General features: G+C 54.3%; 1 protein-coding gene and 1 long non-coding RNA gene across 2 annotated transcripts in view; both read right to left on the bottom strand.

The window, feature by feature from the left end:
- Nucleotides 1–311: 311 nt before the first annotated feature.
- gpaa1 (glycosylphosphatidylinositol anchor attachment 1) overlaps nt 312–21,549 on the bottom strand; it is a 52,176-nt gene continuing 30,938 nt past the window's right edge. Inside the window, exons 10-13 of the mRNA XM_038798708.1 lie at nt 10,682–10,744; nt 4,554–4,750; nt 2,302–2,472; nt 312–777 (exon numbers count right to left, since the gene is read on the bottom strand). Coding sequence (XP_038654636.1) covers nt 534–777; nt 2,302–2,472; nt 4,554–4,750; nt 10,682–10,744 — 675 coding nt within the window. The 3' untranslated portion in view covers nt 312–533. The remainder of the gene's footprint in view (nt 778–2,301; nt 2,473–4,553; nt 4,751–10,681; nt 10,745–21,549) is intronic.
- Nucleotides 2,901–4,536, bottom strand: LOC119966653. Its single transcript, XR_005460805.1, has 4 exons — nt 4,318–4,536; nt 3,374–4,281; nt 3,011–3,342; nt 2,901–2,948 (listed from the first exon to the last, which is right to left on the bottom strand). It is a non-coding gene; the product is annotated as an uncharacterized LOC119966653 (long non-coding RNA).

Below are 21,549 nucleotides of genomic sequence, written 5' to 3'. Positions count from 1 at the left end.
GTTCCCTGAAGGGTTTTATATCTATCAGTGACATTGTCTTTGCTCTGGGACTCCAATAAATGGTTAATTGTCCTGTTCCCATTAACTTTCCCTCTTCAGCCCCTCCTCACTACCCATGGTCCTTCCCTCTGATAGCTCAATCTATTCATTCCTTCCTGTGACCCCGTCACTTTCCCCCCCGCCCCCGACACGATCCTCTGCTCCCTCCCTTTTTCTGAAGCCTCCAACTGACCTTTCCCTCAACTATCCCTCGTAGTGTTGCCTTCCCACTTATCTCTGGCTGCCTCCCGCACACCAACCCCCCCCCCCCCCCCCCCCTCCTCCCCTCCTCCTCCCAACTGCACGCCTCAACATGCAGACTCCCAAGAGAACTGGGACTGAGCATTATTCAATAACAAGACCCTTGGTCCGTTCATCTCCAGTCCCTCAGTGCAGTCAACCATGTCCACAGGCAATGAATCTTCTGCCAACACTTTCACCGTTGGTGTGCCAGAACATGCCATCAGAGCTGGGGAGGGGGTTGGGGGTCTGTCTTAATTCCAGAAGACCACATTCCAAAGGAGGAGCCAGCAGGGGTAGATGAAGAACACGATGAAGGGGTAAACTATGGAACTGTACAGGTGATGGTCGAGGATGGATTCTGCAACGGCCTGCAGGAATAGCTGCCAACACTCCAGCAAGGTTATGGGGTACTCTGTCAGCTCATGGTACAGGTAAATGCACAGCAACACGACAGTGGCCGGAGACATCAGGATGAGGAACAGGGCGTTGAACATCCTGCAGAGGGGGCAGGAAAGAGACAGACAATTGAAATGGCTAAAAGCGTGGCTCAAAATAGATGTGCCAGACCCTAAGAAAAAGTGCGGCCCGCCGTCTCACTGAACTTAAATACAAATATCCAATAATTGCACTGAAGACCATAAGACATAGGAGCCACTCGGCCCATCAAGTCTGCTTCGCCATTCAATCATGGCTGATGTTTTTCTCATCCCCATTTTCCTGCCTTCTCCCCATAACCCCCGATCCCCTTATTAATCAAAACTATTTGAGGATTGAGAAAAACAGCTGGTGCGGCAACATCTGTGATACGAATCTGATACGAATGACTCTTCTTTGGAACTCATGTTGAAGTCTCTCTCCACAGACGATGCCAGACCTGCTGAGTTTTTCCAGCACCTTCTGTTAAGGTTAAGAAGTTTGGGAGTTTCGGCAGAAACATTCCAGGTATATGGAGCAACGGTGCCCCCCCCACCCCACACACCACCCCCCCACACACACCAACCCCCCACACACACCCCCCACCACCACCCCCACCACTACCCCACCCCCCCACCACTACCCCACCCCCCACACACACCAACCCCCCCCCCCACCCCACACACCAACCCCCCACCCACCCCACCACCACCCCCCACCCCCCCACCACTACCCCACCCCCACCACACCCACCACCCACTGCAGTCCACATGGTGTAGGTACATCCACGGTGCTGTTAGGGAGGGAGTTCCAGGATGTTGTCCCAGCGACAGTGAAGGAAGAGCCGATATATTTCCAAATCAGGCTGGTGAGTGACCATGAAACTATCAGCTTGTTCATCTGGTTCAGTAATGCTCTTTAGGAAAGGAAACCGTACGTTTTTACCAATCCCCTAACAAATTTGCATTATAATGAAGTGTTTGAACAGTGAGGATTCTGGAAGCTGGGCACCCCACATAGAGGAAACAAAGATCATCAGGATCACAACCTCACAATTTAAATAACACCCAATAATTTAGATGACTTTCTGATACAATCCGAACTCCAAGGACCTAGACGTGCAGTCGCTGGGATTAAGGCTCCTCGATTGAGTTCCCTGACAGTATAACGAATGAATCCTCTCCTGTCCACACCCAGGTTCAGTCCACCCCAGAGCGAGCGAGGTCTGGGATGGGATGTGACTGCATCATCTTCCCAAAAAAGAAACGCGGAGACCGGAAACTAAGGACCCGTTAGCTTTTCACAGGGAGGTGGTCAGGTTGTAATTTGAGAGAAATTACATAGTTACATTGGCGGATAGACCTCGTTCTGCGCTGGGGTATCCTGAGGATGTGAAAGGTGACGTATAAATGCAGGTTTTCCAACCGAAACAATCCTGTGGTTTCCACAGGATTTCACAGCCCACAATGAGGCCATTCAGCCAATGCTACCTGTGCTAGCAGAGTGATTTGCTCTCCTGGTCTTTCCACACACACAGCACTGTAATTTTGTCGGTTTCGAGCGCACCGCTGATACCCCACCCCAGTTTTATTTGCCTCCACTTACTTGTGAGGTGCTGGCTGAGCCACGGCAGCTGCTGGGATCAGGGTGGCAGCCAGGATGAAGCCCAGTGAGAAATTGATCAGGGTAATGCAACCCAGGAGCAGAGCCAGGTAGAGAATGGAAATCAGCTTCAGGGTCATCCAGCCACAGGCAGACACTTCAATGGGTAATACACTTCCAGGTGAGGGGGGGGAACAAACAGGAGGATACGCAGTTTAAATAACAACATCCAGTAACTCCACACAATTACAACTCACAGGACAAAGCTGTTTGGCACAGTGTCTATGCTGCCTCTTTACACGATCTATATAACGGATCCCACTCCCCGCTCTTTCCTCGTCACACCTCCAGTATTTATTCAATTTATTTATGAAAGTTATTATTGAATCTGCTTCCACTAACTTTTCAGGGAATGCATTCCTACTCAGAACAACTTATTGCACGATAAAATCTCCGTTTCTAACAAGTGGCTCCGATATTTCACCAACCCTTCTGTCACAGTCAAGAGAGTTTCCTCTTCGCCTCGATCAAAATCATCCAGAATTTGAAATTTCCCCGAGGCTAAGGAGTGTCCAGCCACCTCTCCGTGACTCACTAATTCCAGTGTCCAGCCACCTCTCCGTGACTCACTAATTCCAGTGTCCAGCCACCTCTCCCTGGCTAATTCCAGTGTCCAGCCACTTCTCCCTGGCTAATTCCAGTGTCCAGCCACCTCTCCCTGGCGAATTCCAGTGTCCAGCCACCTCTCCCTGGCCTCACTAATTCCTGTGTCCAGCTACCTCTCCCTGACTCACTAATTCCAGTGTCCAGCCACCTCTCCCTGGCTAATTCCAGTGTCCAGCCACCTCTCCCCGGCTAATTCCAGTGTCCAGCCACCTCTCCCTGACTCACCAATTCCAGTGTCCAGCCACCTCTCCCCGGCTAATTCCAGTGTCCAGCCACCTCTCCCTGACTCACCAATTCCAGTGTCCAGCCACCTCTCCCTGGCTAATTCCAGTGTCCAGCCACCTCTCCCTGGCCTCACTAATTCCAGTGTCCAGCCACCTCTCCCTGGCTAATTCCAGTGTCCAGCCACCTCTCCCTGGCCTCACTAATTCCAGTGTCCAGCCACCTCTCCCTGACTCACTAATTCCAGTGTCCAGCCACCTCTCCCTGGCCTCACTAATTCCAGTGTCCAGCCACCTCTCCCTCACTAATTCCAGTGTCCAGCCACCTCTCCCTGGCCTCTCAAATTCCAGTGTCCAGCCACCTCTCCCTGGCTAATTCCAGTGTCCAGCCACCTCTCCCTGGCCTCACTAATTCCAGTGTCCAGCCACCTCTCCCTGACTCACTAATTCCAGTGTCCAGCCACCTCTCCCTGGCCTCACTAATTCCAGTGTCCAGCCACCTCTCCCTGGCTAATTCCAGTGTCCAGCCACCTCTCCCTGGCTAATTCCAGTGTCCAGCCACCTCTCCCTCACTAATTCCAGTGTCCAGCCACCTCTCCCTGACCTCACTAATTCCAGTGTCCAGCCACCTCTCCCTGGCTAATTCCAGTGTCCAGCCACCTCTCCCTGACTCACTAATTCCAGTGTCCAGCCACCTCTCCCTGACTCACTAATTCCAGTGTCCAGCCACCTCTCCCTGACCTCACTAATGCCGGTGTCCAGCCACCTCTCCCTGGCTAATTCCAGTGTCCAGCCACCTCTCCCTGGCTAATTCCAGTGTCCAGCCACCTCTCCCTGGCTAATTCCAGTGTCCAGCCACCTCTCCCTGGCTAATTCCAGTGTCCAGCCACCTCTCCCTGACCTCACTAATTCCAGTGTCCAGCCACCTCTCCCTGACCTCACTAATTCCAGTGTCCAGCCACCTCTCCCTGGCTAATTCCAGTGTCCAGCCACCTCTCCCTGACCTCACTAATTCCAGTGTCCAGCCACCTCTCCCTGACCTCACTAATTCCAGTGTCCAGCCACCTCTCCCTGGCTAATTCCAGTGTCCAGCCACCTCTCCTTGACCTCACTAATTCCACTGTCCAGCCACCTCTCCCTGGCTAATTCCAGTGTCCAGCCACCTCTCCCTGACCTCACTAATTCCAGTGTCCAGCCACCTCTCCCTGACCTCACTAATTCCAGTGTCCAGCTCTCTCTCTCTATCCGCTCTGACTAATTCCATAGACCAGCTCTGTCTCAGTTCCTCACTGTGATAATACATCGAATCGTCACACTCATTAACGTGTTTGTTCTCTGCTCACACTCGGCTGTGTCAATCCACCATACCTCTGTGTATTGTGAGGTAGCGCTAATCCAGCCACGTAAATAGCAATAGAGGTGAGCACAACAGCTTCCGTCTCCGAGACTGGGAAATGGTCCGTGGCTGTGCCCTGGCACAGGAGTGGCACGTAGTAGAGGGCAAGCCCCATAATGTGGCAGATGAAAATAGGAGTCACGATTGACAGGAAACCCGGCCTCACGCTCTGCAGAAAAACAACAGTACAGAGATCGCACAGTTAACAGGGAGGCAAACGGGAGTGAGCGCTCTGTACCAGAGTGAGCCCTGTATAATGGGAGTGTACGCTCTATACCAGAGTGAGCCCTGCATAATAGGAGTGAACGCTCTATACCCAGAGTGAGCCCTGTATAATGGGAGTGAATGCTCTGTACCAGAGTGAGCCCTGCATAATGGGAGTGAACGCTCTGTACCAGACTGAGCCCTGTATAATGGGAGTGAACGCTCTATACCGGAGTGAACGCTCTATACCAGAGTGAGCCCTGTATAATGGGGGTGAACGCTCTATACCAGAGTGAGCCCTGCATAATGGGAGTGAACGCACTATACCAGAGTGAGCCCTGTATAATGGGAGTGAAAGCTCTGTACCAGAGTGAGCCCTGTATAATGGGAGTGAACGCTCTATACCCAGAGTGAGCCCTGTGTAATGGGAGTGAATGCTCTATACCAGACTGAGCCCTGCGTAATGGGAGTGAACGCTCTGTACCAGAGTGAGCCCTGTATAATGGGAGTGAACGCTCTGTACCCAGAGTGAGCCCTGTATAATGGGAGTGAACGCTCTATACCCAGAGTGAGCCCTGTGTAATGGGAGTGAACGCTCTGTACCCAGAGTGAGCCCTGTATAATGGGAGTGAACACTCTATACCCAGAGTGAGCCCTGTGTAATGGGAGTGTACGCTCTATACCAGACTGAGCCCTGCATAATGGGAGTGAACGCTCTGTACCCAGAGTGAGCTCTGTATAATGGGAGTGAACGCTCTGTACCAGAGTGAGCCCTGTATAATGGGAGTGAACGCTCTATACCAGAGTGAGCCCTGTATAATGGGAGTGAACGCTCTATACCAGTGTGACCCCTGTATAATGGGAGTGAACGCTCTGTACCAGAGTGAGCCCTGCGTAATGGGCGTGAACGCTCTATACCAGAGTGAGCCCTGTATAATGGGAGTGAACGCTCTGTACCCAGAGTGAGCCCTGTATAATGGGCGTGAACGCTCTATACCAGAGTGAGCCCTGTATAATGGGCGTGAACGCTCTATACCAGAGTGAGCCCTGTATAATGGGAGTGAACGCTCTGTACCCAGAGTGAGCCCTGTATAATGGGAGTGAACGCTCTATACCCAGAGTGAGCCCTGTGTAATGGGAGTGTACGCTCTATACCAGACTGAGCCCTGCATAATGGGAGTGAACGCTCTGTACCAGAGTGAGCCCTGTATAATGGGAGTGAACGCTCTATACCAGAGTGAGCCCTGTATAATGGGAGTGAACGCTCTATACCAGAGTGAGCCCTGTATAATGGGAGTGAACGCTCTATACCCGAGTGAGCCCTGTATAACGGGGGTGAACGCTCTATACCAGAGTGAGCCCTGTATAATGGGAGTGAACGCTCTATACCCGAGTGAGCCCTGTATAACGGGGGTGAACGCTCTATACCAGAGTGAGCCCTGTATAATGGGAGTGAACGCTCTGTACCAGAGTGAGCCCTGTATAATGGGAGTGATCGCTCTATACCAGAGTGAGCCCTGTATAATGGGAGTGAACGCTCTATACCAGAGTGAGCCCTGTATAATGGGAGTGAACGCTCTATACCAGAGTGAGCCTGTATAATGGGAGTGAACGCTCTATACCCGAGTGAGCCCTGTATAACGGGGGTGAACGCTCTATACCAGAGTGAGCCCTGTATAATGGGAGTGAACGCTCTATACCCGAGTGAGCCCTGTATAACGGGGGTGAACGCTCTGTACCAGAGTGAGCCCTGCATAATGGGAGTGAACACTCTATACCAGAGTGAGCCCTGTATAATGGGAGTGAACGCTCTATACCAGAGTGAGCCCTGTATAATGGGAGTGAACGCTCTGTACCAGAGTGAGCCCTGTATAATGGGAGTGATCGCTCTATACCAGAGTGAGCTCTGTATAATGGGAGTGAACGCTCTATACCAGAGTGAGCCCTGTATAATGGGAGTGAACGCTCTATACCCGAGTGAGCCCTGTATAACGGGGGTGAACGCTCTATACCAGAGTGAGCCCTGTATAATGGGAGTGAACACTCTATACCCAGAGTGAGCCCTGTGTAATGGGAGTGTGCGCTCTATACCAGAGTGAGCCCTGTATTATGGGAGTGAACGCTCTATACCAGAGTGAGCCCTGTATAATGGGAGCGAACGCTCTATACCAGAGTGAGCCCTGTATAATGGGAGTGAACGCTCTATACCAGTGTGACCCCTGTATAATGGGAGTGAACGCTCTGTACCAGAGTGAGCCCTGCGTAACGGGAGTGAACGCTCTATACCAGAGTGAGCCCTGTATAATGGGAGTGAACGCTCTATACCAGAGTGAGCCCTGTATAATGGGAGTGAACGCTCTATACCAGAGTGAGCCCTGTATAATGGGAGTGAACGCTCTGTACCCAGAGTGAGCCCTGTGTAATGGGAGTGTACGCTCTATACCAGAGTGAGCCCTGCATAATGGGAGTGAACACTCTATACCCAGAGTGAGCCATGTGTAATGGGAGTGTACGCTCTATACCAGAGTGAGCCCTGTATTATGGGAGTGAACGCTCTATACCAGAGTGAGCCCTGTATAATGGGAGTGAACGCTCTATACCAGAGTGAGCCCTGTATAATGGGAGTGAACGCTCTATACCAGAGTGAGCCCTGTATAATGGGAGTGAACGCTCTATACCCGAGTGAGCCCTGTATAACGGGGGTGAACGCTCTATACCAGAGTGAGCCCTGTATAATGGGAGTGAACGCTCTGTACCAGAGTGAGCCCTGTATAATGGGAGTGATCGCTCTATACCAGAGTGAGCTCTGTATAATGGGAGTGATCGCTCTATACCAGAGTGAGCTCTGTATAATGGGAGTGAACGCTCTATACCAGAGTGAGCCCTGTATAATGGGAGTGATCGCTCTATACCAGAGTGAGCCCTGTATAATGGGAGTGAACGCTCTGTACCAGAGTGAGCCCTGTATAATGGGAGTGAACGCTCTATACCAGAGTGAGCCCTGTATAATGGGAGTGAACGCTCTATACCAGAGTGAGCCCTGTATAATGGGAGTGAACGCTCTGTACCAGAGTGAGCCCTGTATAATGGGAGTGAACGCTCTATACCAGAGTGAGCCCTGCGTAATGGGAGTGAACGCTCTATACCCAGAGTGAGCCCTGTGTAATGGGAGTGAACGCTCTGTACCAGAGTGAGCCCTGTATAATGGGAGTGAACGCTCTATACCAGAGTGAGCTCTGTATAATGGGAGTGAACGCTCTATACCAGAGTGAGCTCTGTATAATGGGAGTGAACGCTCTATACCAGAGTGAGCTCTGTATAATGGGAGTGAACGCTCTATACCAGAGTGAGCTCTGTATAATGGGAGTGAACGCTCTGTACCAGAGTGAGCCCTGTATAATGGGAGTGAACGCTCTATACCAGAGTGAGCCCTGTATAATGGGAGTGAATGCTCTGTACCAGAGTGAGCCCTGTATAATGGGAGTGAACGCTCTATACCAGAGTGAGCTCTGTATAATGGGAGTGAATGCTCTGTACCAGAGTGAGCCCTGTATAATGGGAGTGAACGCTCTATACCAGAGTGAGCCCTGTATAATGGGAGTGAACGCTCTATACCAGAGTGAGCTCTGTATAATGGGAGTGAATGCTCTGTACCAGAGTGAGCCCTGTATAATGGGAATTATACAGTCGGAATTCTCCCTCTGTGTACCCGAACAGGTGCCGGAATGCGGCAACTAGGGGATTTTCGCAGTAACTTCATTGCGGTGTTAATGTGAGCCTACTTGCGACAATAAAGATTATTATTATTCTTATTGACCCATAGTTTGTCTCGTCATAAATCAGTGAATGGGTAGATCTCAGCTCCTGTCTCCCCCCCCCCCCCCCCCCCCCCCAAGTGTCTGTCCTGCCAACGAGGGTCAGTGCCTGGCCTCAGGCTTTACGTCTGGAAGCCTGGGTGAGAGAGACAAACGTCCATTCGTAACCATGGGAACTGGAATGCAGCAAATTTGGAGCAGCATTTGGAAAGCAGCGGTGTAATTAGACAAAGTGAGTAAGGATTTACGAAAGGGAAATCATGCTTGACAAATCTACCAGAATTCTTTGAAGATGTAACTAGTAAAGTTGACCAGGCAGCAACAGTGGATGTGATTTATATCGACTTTAGAAGGTTTTCTACAACCCCTCACATAGCAGAAGCTGGTTAGCACACAGGAAGCAAAAAGTTGGAGTGAATGGGTCTTTTTCTGATTGGCAGGCAGTGACTAGTGGGGTACCGCAGGGATCAGTGCTTGGACCCCAACTGTTCACATTATATATTAATGAGATAGATGAGGGAACTAAAAATATCATCTCCAAATCTGCAGATCATTGAATTAATAGTGCAGGAGGCCATTTGGCCCATCGAGTCTGCACCAGCCCTTAGAAAGAGCACCAACTTAAGCCCACGCCTCCACCCTATCCCCGTAACCCAATCTAACCTTTTGGACATGAAGGGGCTATTTATCATGGCCAATTTACCTAACCTGCACATGTTTGGACAGTGGGAGGAAACCGGAGCACCCGGAGGAAGCCCACGCACACACGGGGAGAAAGTGCAAACTTCACACAGTCACCCGAAGCCGGAATTGAACCCAGGACCCTGGAGCAGTGCTTACCACTGTTCCACCGTGCCGCAAAAATGATACAAAGTTGGTGGGAGGGGGAGCTGTGAGGAGGATGTAGAGATGCTTCAGTGGGATTTGGACAGGCTGAGTGAGTGGGCACATTCACGGCAGATGAAGTATAATGTGGATAAATGTGAGGTTATCTGCTTCGGTAGCAAAAATAGGAAGGCAGATTATTATTTGAATGGGTGTAGATTGAGAGAGGCGGTAACTCAGCGAGACCTTGGTGTCCTCGTGCATCAGTCGCTGAAAGTAAGCATGCAGGTACAGCAGGCGGTAAAGGTGGCAAATGGTATATTGGCCTTCATAGCGAGAGGATTTGAGTAGGAAGAGAAATGTTTTTTAAAAATAAATTTAGAGTACCCAATTCAGTTTTTTCCAATTAAGGGCAATTTAGCGTGGCCAATCCACCTTCCCTGCACATCTTTAGGTTGTGGGGGCGAAACCCACGCAAACATGGGGAGAATGTGCAAACTCCACACGGACAGTGACCCAGAACCGGGATTGTACCTGGGACCTCGGTGTCGTCAGACAGCAGTGCTAACCACTGCACCACTGTGCTGCCCAGGAATAGAGATGTTTTACTGCAATTGTGAGGCCACACCTGGACTATTGTGTGCAGTATTATTGTACAGAACTAGGAGTCATAGTTTGAGGATAAGGGGTAAACCTTTTAGGACTGAGGCGAGGAGAAATTTCTTCACCCAGAGAGAGTGGTGAATCTGTGGAATCACTGCCACACAGGAAGTAGTTGAACGTTATGTGATTTCAAGAAAGAATTAGATCTAGCTCTTGGGGCTAAAGGGACATGTGGGGAAGGTGGGATCAGGGTATTGAACTTGATGATCAACCATGATCATGATGAATGGTGGAGCAGGCTCGAAGGGCTGAATGGCCTCCTCCGGCTTCTATTTTCTATGATAACAGCAAATTACTGCGGATGCTGAATCTGAAACAGAAACAGAAAATGCTGGACAAACTCAGCAGGTCTGACAGCATCTGGGGAGAGAGAAGGGAGCGAATTTTTCGAGTCTGGATGACTTTTTGTCAAAGATCCATTTTCTATGTATGTTTCTATGTAGGTCATCGCCCTCAACAGAGGCCAGTGGAAAGTGAAAGGGTATCTGAACTCCGAAGACAGTCCAAACTGCACCACCCATACCCCCAACACACGCTCCCCCGCTACCCTCACTCCCCCATCCCACCTCACCATCCACACCCAAACTCCATACCTCCACAACACAATCCTGGGGACACACCGGAGCTTTCGACAGTTTAATCCAGAGGTCCAGAGCGTGGAAACACATTAAGGAAAATATGGATCAACAAAAGCAAAAACTGCAAAATTTCTCAGGCAGATACTTCCTTTGCAGTTTCTCCTAAAGGAATTGCATTTCTATAGCAACATTCCCATCCTCAGGCCACCTTGAATTGCTTTCTGTTTTGTTATGCTCCTGACGTAGCATAAGCTGCTTCCTTGATGTGCACTCTGACAAAGGAAGGTTCAGACTTGGAGATAGCTTTAACACATTTATTAAACTGTTAACAATTCTCCTACTTGGATTCGACTCTCCTGTTAATCCTGCTACAGCTACTCAGACTGACGAACCAGTCTGCTACAATCCACGTGGTGGGCGTGATGTGTTTCAAATCAACCCTGTGTACTCACTGAATGTCTCCACTGGAAAGAGGAAGATCATGTGTGCTGTGTCCTTTTATATGGGTTGGTGTAATGCCCTCCTGTGGTAGTGTCACCTCTGTGTGTATCGTGAATGCCCATTGGTCGTGTCCTATCTTACTGACCTATTGGTTGAATGTCTGTGTGTCATGTCTCTGGTGCTCCCTCTAGTGTCTAGCTAGTCTACGTGTATTTACAATAGCCCCTTGTGCATTTACAGTGATGCATATCACCACACATTCCACCCAATAAATAACCTGGGAGGTGTAGTCACAGCTGTAATCATCAACTGCAATGTGATAATATCCAGGATAATCTGGTTCAGTGATGTTTGCTGAGGGATATTTGTGATACAGTGATTGGCAGTGCTGCCTCACAGTGCCAGGGACCCGGGTTCGATTCCAAACTTGGGTGACTGTCGGTGTGGAGTCTGCACGTTTTCCCTGGGCGAAATTCTCCCAAAGGGAGACAAAGTGCCGACGCCGGAGTGAAACCCGGAGTGTTTCACTCTGGCGTCGGAGCCCGCTCCTCGCCCCCCATTCTCCAACCTCCCCCCCGGGGGGGCTAGGAGCGGCAACGCGTCAATCTCGCGCGCCGGGCCTTGACGCTTGCGTCAAAGCGGCGCGGCCTGAATGACGCGGCCGGCGGCGCCTAAATGATGTCACCCGCGCATGCGCGGTTGCCGTCTCCCCTCCGCTGCCCCGCAAGACATGGCGGATTGATCTTGTGGGGCGGCGGAGCAAAAAGAGTACGTCTTTCAGAGAGGCCAGCCCGACGATCGGTGGGCACTGATCGCGGGCCAGGCCCCTCCTGAGCACGCCCCTGGTGCTCGATCCTCCCTCCTTCCCCAACAGGCCCCACACGCAGCGGTCGCACGATGTTCACGCCGGCAGCGACCAGGTGTGGTTGGCGCCGGCGTGAACCGGTCGGATTCGGCAGGCCGCATCTAGGCCGAAGAATCGCTGGTTGCCGTTAGAAACGGCGAGCGGCGATTCTCCGAGCGGCCTGTCGCAAAACGCAACACGCCATTTGGGGGGGGGGGGTGGGAGAATCGCGTGGGGGTGCCAAGGCGGCGTGGCGTGATTCACCCAGCACTGCCGCGATTCTCCCACCCGGCGTGAGGTCGGTGAATCGCGCCCCGTGTCTGCGTGGGTTTCCTCCGGGTGCTCCGGTTTCCTCCCACAGTTAGGTGGATTGGCCATGATAAGGGGTAGGGCGGGGAAGTGGGTCCAGGTAGGATGCTATTTCGAAGGGTCGGTGCCGACTCGGTGGCTGAATGGCCTGTCTGCACTGTGGTGCTTCTATGGTTCTATTGCGTGACCTCGCTGAGAACCACTCCCAGCTTTTCATCAAAATAATGCAGAACAATCATTCTCGGACAACTGGGGGCACAGAAATGGACACAGCTTTAGATTTCATCTGACAAAGGGCCCCTCTGACAGTGCAGCACTCCCTCAGTACTGACAGTGCGGCACTCCCTCAGTACTGACAGTGCAGCACTCCCTCAGTACTGACAGTGCAGCACTCCCTCAGTACTGACCCTCTGACAGTGCGGCACTCCCTCAGTACTGACCCTCTGACAGTGCGGCACTCCCTCAGTACTGACCCTCTGACAGTGCGGCCCTCCCTCAGTACTGACCCTCTGACAGTGCTGCACTCCCTCAGTACTGACCCTCTGACAGTGCAGCACTCCCTCAGTACTGACCGTCTGACAGTGAAGCACTCCCTCAGTACTGACCCTCTGACAGTGCAGCACTCCCTCAGTACTGACCCTCTGACAGTGCGGCCCTCCCTCAGTACTGACCCTCTGACAGTGCGGCCCTCCCTCAGTACTGACCCTCTGACAGTGCAGCACTCCCTCAGTACTGACCCTCTGACAGTGCGGCACTCCCTCAGTACTGACCCTCTGACAGTGCGGCATTCCCTCAGTACTGACCCTCTGGCAGTGCAGCACTCGCTCAGTACTGACCCTCTGACAGTGCAGCACTCCCTCAGTACTGACCCTCTGACAGTGCGGCACTCCCTCAGCACTGACCCTCTGACAGTGCGGCACTCCCTCAGTACTGACCCTCTGACAGTGCGGCACTCCCTCAGTACTGACCCTCTGACAGTGCGGCGCTCCCTCAGTACTGACCCTCTGACAGTGCGGCGCTCCCTCAGTACTGACTCTCTGACAGTGCGGCACTCCCTCAGTCCTGACCCTCGGACAGTGCGGCACTGCCTCAGTACTGACCCTCTGACAGTGCAGCACTTCCTCAGCACTGACCCTCTGACAGTGCGGCACTCCCTCAGTACTGACCCTCTGACAGTGCAGCACTTCCTCAGCACTGACCCTCTGACAGTGCAGCACTCCCTCAGTACTGACTCTCTGACAGTGCGGCACGGCCTCAGTACTGACCCTCTGACACGGCGGCACTCCCTCAGTACTGACCCTCTGACAGTGCACAATACCCTCAGTACTGACCCTCTGACACTGCGGCACTCCCTCAGTACTGACCCTCGGACAGTGCAGCACTGCCTCAGTACTGACCCTCTGACAGTGCAGCACTCCCTCAGTACTGACTCTCTGACAGTGCGGCACTCCCTCAGTCCTGACCCTCGGACAGTGCAGCACGGCCTCAGTACTGACCCTCTGACACTGCGGCACTCCCTCAGTACTGACTCTCTGACAGTGCGACACTCCCTCAGTACTGACTCTCTGACAGTGCGGCACTCCCTCAGTACTGACCCTCTGACAGTGCGGCACTCCCTCAGTACTGACCCTCTGACAGTGCAGCACTCCCTCACTACTGACCCTCTGACAGTGCGGCACTCCATCAGTACTGACCCTCTGACAGTGCAGCATTCCCTCAGTACTGACCCTCTGACAGTGCAGCACTTCCTCAGCACTGACCCTCTGACAGTGCGGCACTCCCTCAGTACTGACCCTCTGACAGTGCAGCACTGCCTCAGTACTGACCCTCTGACAGTGCAGCACTCCCTCAGTACTGACTCTCTGACAGTGCGGCACTCCCTCAGTACTTACCCTCTGACAGTGCGGCACTCCCTCAGTACTGACCCTCTGACAGTGCGGCACTCCCTCAGTCCTGACCCTCTGACGGTGCGGCACTCCCTCAGTACTGACCCTCTGACACTGCGGCACTCCCTCAGTACTGACTCTCTGACAGTGCGACACTCCCTCAGTACTGACTCTCTGACAGTGCGGCACTCCCTCAGTACTGACCCTCTGACAGTGCGGCACTCCCTCAGTCCTGACCCTCGGACAGTGCAGCACTGCCTCAGTACTGACCCACTGACACTGCGGCACTCCCTCAGTACTGACTCTCTGACAGTGCGACACTCCCTCAGTACTGACTCTCTGACAGTGCGGCACTCCCTCAGTACTGACCCTCTGACAGTGCAGCACTCCCTCAGTACTGACTCTCTGACAGTGCGGCACTCCCTCAGTACTGACCCTCTGACAGTGCGGCACTCCCTCAGTCCTGACCCTCTGACAGTGCAGCACCCTCTCAGTACTGACCCTCTGACAGTGCGGCACTCCCTCAGTACTGACCCTGACAGTGCCGCAGTCCCTCAGTACTGACCCTCTGACAGAGCAGCACTCCCTCAGTCCTGACCCTCGGACAGTCCGGCACTGCCTCAGTACTGACCCTCTGACAGTGCGGCACTCCCTCAGCACAGACCCTCTGACAGTGCGGCACTCCCTCAGTACTGACCCTCTGACAGTGCAGCACTGCCTCAGTACTGACCCTCTGACAGTGCAGCACTCCCTCAGTACTGACTCTCTGACAGTGCGGCACTGCCTCAGTACTGACCCTCTGACACGGCGGCACTCCCTCAGTACTGACCCTCTGACAGTGCACAATACCCTCAGTACTGACCCTCTGACAGTGTGACACTCCCTCAGTACTGACCCTCTGACAGTGTGACACTCCCTCAGTACTGACCCTCTGACAGTGCAGCACTCCCTCAGTACTGACCCTCTGACAGTGCGGCACTCCCTCAGTACTGACTCTCTGACAGTGCGACACTCCCTCAGTACTGACCCTCTGACAGTGCAGCACTGCCTCAGTACTGACTCTCTGACACGGCGGCACTCCCTCAGTACTGACCCTCTGACAGTGCGGCACTCCCTCAGTACTGACCCCCTGACAGTGCAGCATTCCCTCAGTACTGACCCTCTGACAGTGTGACACTCCCTCAGTACTGACCCTCTGACAGTGCAGCGCTCCCTCTGCACTGACCCTCTGACAGTGCAGCGCTCCCTCAGTAGTGACCCTCTGACAGTGCAGCACCCTCTCAGTACTGACCCTCTGACAGTGCGGCACACCCTCAGTAAGGACCCTGACAGTGCCGCAGTCCCTCAGTACTGACCCTCTGACAGAGCAGCACTCCCTCAGTACTGACCCTCTGACAGTGCAGCACTGACTCAGTACTGACCCTCTGACAGAGCAGCACTCCCTCAGTACTGACCCTCTGACAGTGCAGCACTCTCTCAGTACTGACTCTCTGACAGTGCGACACTCCCTCAGTACTGACTCTCTGACAGTGCGGCACTCCCTCAGTACTGACCCTCTGACAGTGCAGCACTCCCTCAGTACTGACCCTCTGACAGAGCAGCACTCCCTCAGTACTGACCCTCTGACAGTGCAGCACTGACTCAGTACTGACCCTCTGACAGTGCGGCACTCCCTCAGTACTGACTCTCTGACAGTGCGACACTCCCTCAGTACTGACCCTCTGACAGTGCGGCCCTCCCTCAGTACTGACCCTCTGACAGTGTGGCCCTCCCTCAGTACTGACCCTCTGACAGTGCGGCACTCCCTCAGTACTGACCCTCTGACAGTGCGGCACTCCCTCAGTACTGACCCTCTGACAGTGCAGCACTCCCTCACTACTGACCCTCTGACAGTGCGGCACTCCCTCAGTACTGACCCTCTGACAGTGCGGCACTCCCTCAGTACTGACCCTCTGACAGTGCAGCACTGCCTCAGTACTGACCCTCTGACAGTGCAGCACTCCCTCAGTACTGACTCTCTGACAGTGCGGCACTCCCTCAGTACTGACCCTCTGACAGTGCGGCACTCCCTCAGTCCTGACCCTCGGACAGTGCAGCACTGCCTCAGTACTGACCCTCTGACAGTGCAGCACTCCCTCAGTACTGACCCTCTGACAGAGCAGCACTCCCTCAGTACTGACCCTCTGACAGTGCAGCACTGACTCAGTACTGACTCTCTGACAGTGCGACACTCACTCAGTACTGACCCTCTGACAGTGCAGCACTGCCTCAGTACTGACTCTCTGACAGTGCGGCACTCCCTCAGTACTGACCCTCTGACAGTGCGGCACTCCCTCAGTCCTGACCCTCGGACAGTGCAGCACTGCCTCAGTACTGACCCTCGGACACTGCGGCACTCACTCGGTACTGACCCTCTGACAGTGCAGCACTCCCTCACTACTGACCCTCTGACAGTGCGGCACTCCATCAGTACTGACCCTCTGACAGTGCAGCATTCCCTCAGTACTGACCCTCTGACAGTGCAGCACTTCCTCAGCACTGACCCTCTGACAGTGCGGCACTCCCTCAGTACTGACCCTCTGACAGTGCAGCACTGCCTCAGTACTGACCCTCTGACAGTGCAGCACTCCCTCAGTACTGACTCTCTGACAGTGCGGCACTCCCTCAGTACTTACCCTCTGACAGTGCGGCACTCCCTCAGTACTGACCCTCTGACAGTGCGGCACTCCCTCAGTCCTGACCCTCTGACAGTGCGGCACTCCCTCAGTACTGACCCTCTGACACTGCGGCACTCCCTCAGTACTGACTCTCTGACAGTGCGACACTCCCTCAGTACTGACTCTCTGACAGTGCGGCACTCCCTCAGTACTGACCCTCTGACAGTGCGGCACTCCCTCAGTCCTGACCCTCGGACAGTGCAGCACTGCCTCAGTACTGACCCACTGACACTGCGGCACTCCCTCAGTACTGACTCTCTGACAGTGCGACACTCCCTCAGTACTGACCCTCTGACAGTGCAGCACTCCCTCAGTACTGACTCTCTGACAGTGCGGCACTCCCTCAGTACTGACCCTCTGACAGTGCGGCACTCCCTCAGTCCTGACCCTCTGACAGTGCAGCACCCTCTCAGTACTGACCCTCTGACAGTGCAGCACTCCCTCAGTACTGACCCTGACAGTGCCGCAGTCCCTCAGTACTGACCCTCTGACAGAGCAGCACTCCCTCAGTCCTGACCCTCGGACAGTCCGGCACTGCCTCAGTACTGACCCTCTGACAGTGCGGCACTCCCTCAGTACTGACCCTCTGACAGTGCGGCACTCCCTCAGTACTGACCCTCTGACAGTGCAGCACTCCCTCAGTACTGACCCTCTGACAGTGCGGCACTCCCTCACTACTGACCCTCTGACAGTGCGGCACTCCCTCAGTACTGACCCTCTGACAGTGCGGCACTCCCTCAGTACTGACCCTCTGACAGTGCAGCACTGCCTCAGTACTGACCCTCTGACAGTGCAGCACTCCCTCAGTACTGACTCTCTGACAGTGCGGCACTCCCTCAGTACTGACCCTCTGACAGTGCAGCACTTCCTCAGCACTGACCCTCTGACAGTGCGGCACTCACTCAGTACTGACCCTCTGACAGTGCAGCACTGCCTCAGTACTGACCCTCTGACAGTGCAGCACTCCCTCAGTACTGACTCTCTGACAGTGCGGCACTCCCTCAGTACTGACCCTCTGACAGTGCGGCACTCCCTCAGTCCTGACCCTCGGACAGTGCAGCACTGCCTCAGTACTGACCCTCTGACAGTGCAGCACTCCCTCAGTACTGACCCTCTGACAGAGCAGCACTCCCTCAGTACTGACCCTGACAGTGCAGCACTGACTCAGTACTGACTCTCTGACAGTGCGACACTCACTCAGTACTGACCCTCTGACAGTGCAGCACTGCCTCAGTACTGACTCTCTGACAGTGCGGCACTCCCTCAGTACTGACCCTCTGACAGTGCGACACTCACTCAGTACTGACCCTCTGACAGTGCAGCACTGCCTCAGTACTGACCCTCGGACACTGCGGCACTCACTCGGTACTGACCCTCTGACAGTGCGGCACTCCCTCAGTACTGACCCTCTGACAGTGCACAATACCCTCAGTACTGACCCTCTGACAGTGCAGCATTCCCTCAGTACTGACCCTCTGACAGTGTGACACTCCCTCAGTACTGACCCTCTGACAGTGCAGCGCTCCCTCTGCACTGACCCTCTGACAGTGCAGCGCTCCCTCAGTACTGACCCTCTGACAGTGCAGCACCCTCTCAGTACTGACCCTCTGACAGTGCGGCACTCCCTCAGTACTGACCCTGACAGTGCCGCAGTCCCTCAGTACTGACCCTCTGACAGAGCAGCACTCCCTCAGTACTGACCCTCTGACAGTGCGGCACTCCCTCAGTACTGACCCTCTGACAGTGCAGCACTCTCTCATTACTGACCCTCTGACAGTGCAGCACCCTCTCAGTACTGACCCTCTGACAGTGCGGCACTCCCTCAGTACTGACCCTGACAGTGCGGCAGTCCCTCAGTACTGACCCTCTGACAGTGCGGCACTCCCTCAGTACTGACCCCGACAGTGCGGCAGTCCCTCAGTACTGACCCTCTGACAGAGCAGCACTCCCTCAGTACTGACCCTCTGACAGTGCAGCACTCTCTCAGTACTGACCCTCTGACAGAGCAGCACTCCCTCAGTACTGACCCTCTGACAGTGCGGCACTCCCTCAGTACTGACCCTCTGACAGTGCAGCACCCTCTCAGTACTGACCCTCTGACAGTGCGGCACTCCCTCAGTACTGACCCTGACAGTGCGGCAGTCCCTCAGTACTGACCCTCTGACAGAGCAGCACTCCCTCAGTACTGACCCTCTGACAGTGCAGCACTCTCTCAGTACTGACCCTCTGACAGAGCAGCACTCCCTCATTGCTGACCCTTGACAGTGCGGCACTCCCTCAGTACTGACCCTCTGACAGTGCAGAACTCTCTCATTACTGACCCTCTGACAGAGCAGCACTCCCTCAGTACTGACCCTCTGACAGTGCGGCACTCCCTCAGTACTGACCCTCTGACAGTGCAGCACTCCCCCAGTACTGACCCTCTGACAGTGCAGCACTCTCTCAGTACTGACCCTCTGACAGTGCGGCACTCCCTCAGTACTGACCCTCTGACAGTGCAGCACTCTCTCATTACTGACCCTCTGACAGAGCAGCACTCCCTCAGTACTGACCCTCTGACAGTGCGGCACTCCCTCAGTACTGACCCTCTGACAGTGCAGCACTGACTCAGTACTGACCCTCTGACAGAGCAGCACTCCCTCAGTACTGACCCTCTGACAGTGCAGCACTCTCTCAGTACTGACTCTCTGACAGTGCGACACTCCCTCAGTACTGACTCTCTGACAGTGCGGCACTCCCTCAGTACTGACCCTCTGACAGTGCAGCACTCCCTCAGTACTGACCCTCTGACAGAGCAGCACTCCCTCAGTACTGACCCTCTGACAGTGCAGCACTGACTCAGTACTGACCCTCTGACAGTGCGGCACTCCCTCAGTACTGACTCTCTGACAGTGCGACACTCCCTCAGTACTGACCCTCTGACAGTGCGGCCCTCCCTCAGTACTGACCCTCTGACAGTGTGGCCCTCCCTCAGTACTGACCCTCTGACAGTGCGGCACTCCCTCAGTACTGACCCTCTGACAGTGCGGCACTCCCTCAGTACTGACCCTCTGACAGTGCAGCACTCCCTCAGTACTGACCCTCTGACAGTGCGGCACTCCCTCACTACTGACCCTCTGACAGTGCGGCACTCCCTCAGTACTGGCCCTCTGACAGTGCAGCACTGCCTCAGTACTGACCCTCTGACAGTGCAGCACTCCCTCAGTACTGACTCTCTGACAGTGCGGCACTCCCTCAGTACTGACCCTCTGACAGTGCAGCACTCCCTCAGCACTGACCCTCTGACAGTGCAGCACTGCCTCAGTACTGACCCTCTGACAGTGCAGCACTCCCTCAGTACTGACTCTCTGACAGTGCGGCACTCCCTCAGTACTGACCCTCTGACAGTGCGGCACTCCCTCAGTCCTGACCCTCGGACAGTGCAGCACTGCCTCAGTACTGACCCTCTGACAGTGCAGCACTCCCTCAGTACTGACCCTCTGACAGAGCAGCACTCCCTCAGTACTGACCCTCTGACAGTGCAGCACTGACTCAGTACTGACTCTCTGACAGTGCGACACTCACTCAGTACTGACCCTCTGACAGTGCAGCACTGCCTCAGTACTGACTCTCTGACAGTGCGGCACTCCCTCAGTACTGACCCTCTGACAGTGCGGCACTCCCTCAGTCCTGACCCTCGGACAGTGCAGCACTGCCTCAGTACTGACCCTCGGACACTGCGGCACTCACTCGGTACTGACCCTCTGACAGTGCGGCACTCCCTCAGTACTGACCCTCTGACAGTGCACAATACCCTCAGTACTGACCCTCTGACAGTGCAGCATTCCCTCAGTACTGACCCTCTGACAGTGTGACACTCCCTCAGTACTGACCCTCTGACAGTGCAGCACCCTCTCAGTACTGACCCTCTGACAGTGCGGCACTCCCTCAGTACTGACCCTGACAGTGCCGCAGTCCCTCAGTACTGACCCTCTGACAGAGCAGCACTCCCTCAGTACTGACCCTCTGACAGTGCAGCACTCTCTCAGTACTGACCCTCTGACAGAGCAGCACTCCCTCAGTACTGACCCTCTGACAGTGCGGCACTCCCTCAGTACTGACCCTCTGACAGTGCAGCACTCTCTCATTACTGACCCTCTGACAGTGCAGCGCTCCCTCAGTACTGACCCTCTGACAGTGCCGCACCCTCTCAGTACTGACCCTCTGACAGTGCGGCACTCCCTAAGTACTGACCCTGACAGTGCGGCAGTCCCTCAGTACTGACCCTCTGACAGAGCAGCACTCCCTCAGTACTGACCCTCTGACAGTGCAGCACTCTCTCAGTACTGACCCTCTGACAGAGCAGCACTCCCTCAGTACTGACCCTCTGACAGTGCGGCACTCCCTCAGTACTGACCCTCTGACAGTGCAGCACCCTCTCAGTACTGACCCTCTGACAGTGCGGCACTCCCTCAGTACTGACCCTGACAGTGCGGCAGTCCCTCAGTACTGACCCTCTGACAGTGCGGCACTCCCTCAGTACTGACCCCGACAGTGCGGCAGTCCCTCAGTACTGACCCTCTGACAGAGCAGCACTCCCTCAGTACTGACCCTCTGACAGTGCAGCACTCTCTCAGTACTGACCCTCTGACAGAGCAGCACTCCCTCAGTACTGACCCTCTGACAGTGCGGCACTCCCTCAGTACT

This window comes from Scyliorhinus canicula, chromosome 5 (assembly GCF_902713615.1).
Source record: "Scyliorhinus canicula chromosome 5, sScyCan1.1, whole genome shotgun sequence".
NCBI lineage: Eukaryota > Metazoa > Chordata > Chondrichthyes > Carcharhiniformes > Scyliorhinidae > Scyliorhinus > Scyliorhinus canicula.
The sequence above is the reverse complement of the archived record's forward strand: the minus strand, read 5'-3'. Positions and strand labels throughout refer to the sequence as shown.